Source organism: Pinus tabuliformis, chromosome 8 (assembly GCF_031772625.1).
Source record: "Pinus tabuliformis cultivar Carrire ecotype Pingquan chromosome 8, CPIR1, whole genome shotgun sequence".
Lineage (NCBI taxonomy): Eukaryota > Viridiplantae > Streptophyta > Pinopsida > Pinales > Pinaceae > Pinus > Pinus tabuliformis.
The window spans coordinates 1,192,396,791-1,192,399,023 of NC_142294.1; the positions used below are offsets into that span (position 1 = coordinate 1,192,396,791).

The window sequence follows — 2,233 nt, forward strand, 5'->3', positions numbered from 1 at the left end:
TATTGAAATTGACAAAAGCAAAGAGACAATAATGAAATTTTAATTATGACTTTTCTACCATTAATAATGAAGCAATTGTCATCAGGTTGTGTTCTTTCTATTAACCTTGAATTTATTGGTATAAAAAAATCCATTTTTTTTTATTAAAAATGAATAAGATAAAATTAATATAGAAATAAATATATTTTTCTTTTATTTAACTAAAAATCAAAATAATATAAAAATATTTTACTTAAAAATTAAAAAAGAAAAGCTAAACATCTTTTTAATAGCTTTTTTTTTTTTAATATAACATTTCGGCATCTCAAAAATATAAAATTAACCCATGCTGTTGTAAAAAACCAGATCAATTAACTCTCAAAACAACGAGATCAATTTATTAGGCTTATCCTGAAATATTTATTTGAAGATTGTGTGGAAGAATGGCATGACTGTCACAAAGTTCCAGTATACTCATATTTGCACTTCCACCAACCTGGCACTGAGAAAAATGTAAATAACCCAAAGCCACATAAATCGGATTTGCTCTTTTTCCGCAACGATTCAGACAGATCAGGGGTGTGAGTTGTTAGAGTCATCAGAGGAGAAATGTATAAAGTCCGAAATGCGTTTCAACATGGGAGGAGCATTCTCAGATTTTGGATTGAAGAGATGGAAGACATGGTCTTCGCCTTCCGTCGTAACCAAATCAGCCTCTTTGCCTGCCGCCTGTAAAGCTTTGTAGTACAAAATACCACCATCTCTCAGCAGGTCCTTTCCCGCCACAAATACAAGCACTCGACGATACACAAGAGTAGAGAGCGGAGCAGAAGTGGGTCCAACTGGGTTAGAAAATGGGTGGTCTTTGTTCGCCCCTGCGGGGAGAGCGATGCTCCATAGTGCATCCGCCAGCTTATTAAAATCCTCCACTTCCGTCGCCGTGGCCACTCTGCACCCGATTTGTGCTTCTGAGTCAAAGAAAGGGTGAACCAGAATGGCCCCTTGGAAACGCAGGCCATCCCATTCCCTTCCACTTGCACGGATTCCCAACTGATGCGTGATGTTGCCTCCGGCACTGTCACCTGCAACGAACACCTTGCTAAAATCTGCGTGCGAAGCGAGCCACGGATCCACAGACACCCCATCCAGCGCCACTGCTTGACGGTCAAGCCATTCAAGAACACCGAAACAATCGTCATAAGCCGCAGGGAGGCGATGCTCAGGGGTTCTCCGATAGTCTACCGATACACAAATCACCTTGGCCTCGGTAGCCACTTTATTAAGATAGTTGTGATAAAATGGCGAAGCAGCGGATTCGATGCAGAAACCCCCTCCGTGAACATAAACAAGCAGTGGCACTTTTTCTTTTCCATCGGTAACCTCGAGCCGGGGGAGGTAGAGACGAACGAAGACGCCTGTTTCAGGATTGATGACCACGTCTTTGGATGCCACTCCATGCAAATCAAGATAATCGAGCTCTGGAGAAGGCGGAACCGTACCCAGATCGACCAAGCGTTCAACCGTTCCGTCTTCATAAGCTCTCACGAAACCAGGGGCTTCAACAATGATAGACAAGGGTGACGGCGACTCCATAGGTGTTGAGCTGTACAGTACACCAAACAAAGCACACAGGCACACGCAGGCAAGAAAAATAAAATTCTCAGACACGCAGTCACAATTTACAAAGCCCAGCACAAACCAACAATGTATTTAAAGCTCGGGTACCTGAAATGGCAAATAATGCCGTAACTGAAATTGCAAATAGTCCGCCGGTACGGAGGAACGAAATTTAATGTGCTTTTGGAATAATGCACAGGCGTCGCCACAGTTTCCTTCCACGGCACGACGTTCCTCCACTTATTTCTCCGCCCATGAGGGATGTATAATGACACTCCACTATTTGTCGGACATCTTATCCTGATTGCACATTCTGCGAATCGGAGGGCTGCAACGCCTACTTTGTGGCCATCCAACGCTGACATTTTATCTAGACTTTCAATATCGGATTTTGTTATCAAAAGGGTCCCTCATATTTCCTCCCTTTCGTAAAATTTCGCTGCTGTAAATTGACTTCAAAAGGTTGACTATTTTAAAATAACTTATAACGAACTGAAAATACCACCTACCCTCTATAGACACTTTGGCTTTATGAAATATCCCTCATGTGTTTGAATGTTTCTACATTAATATATCTATTCCCGGGTGAAACTCACTAAATTAGGGTTTAAATCACATTGAATATATTGTTTTTGTT

The 2,233-nt window shown here is 41.6% G+C and overlaps 1 protein-coding gene across 1 annotated transcript; it reads right to left on the reverse strand.

The window, feature by feature from the left end:
- Positions 1-297: 297 nt before the first annotated feature.
- LOC149239646 (tuliposide A-converting enzyme 1, chloroplastic-like) lies at positions 298-1,572 on the reverse strand. The gene has a single exon (XM_089367172.1). The coding sequence runs from the start codon at positions 1,570-1,572 to the stop codon at positions 553-555; it is 1,020 nt and encodes a 339-aa protein (XP_089223298.1). The 3' UTR covers positions 298-552.
- Positions 1,573-2,233: the final 661 nt, after the last annotated feature.

Coding starts and splice junctions, on each gene's coding strand:
- LOC149239646 (XM_089367172.1), bottom strand. CDS start 1,572: ATGGAGTCGCCGTCACCCTTGTCTATCATTGTTGAAGCCCCTGGTTTC.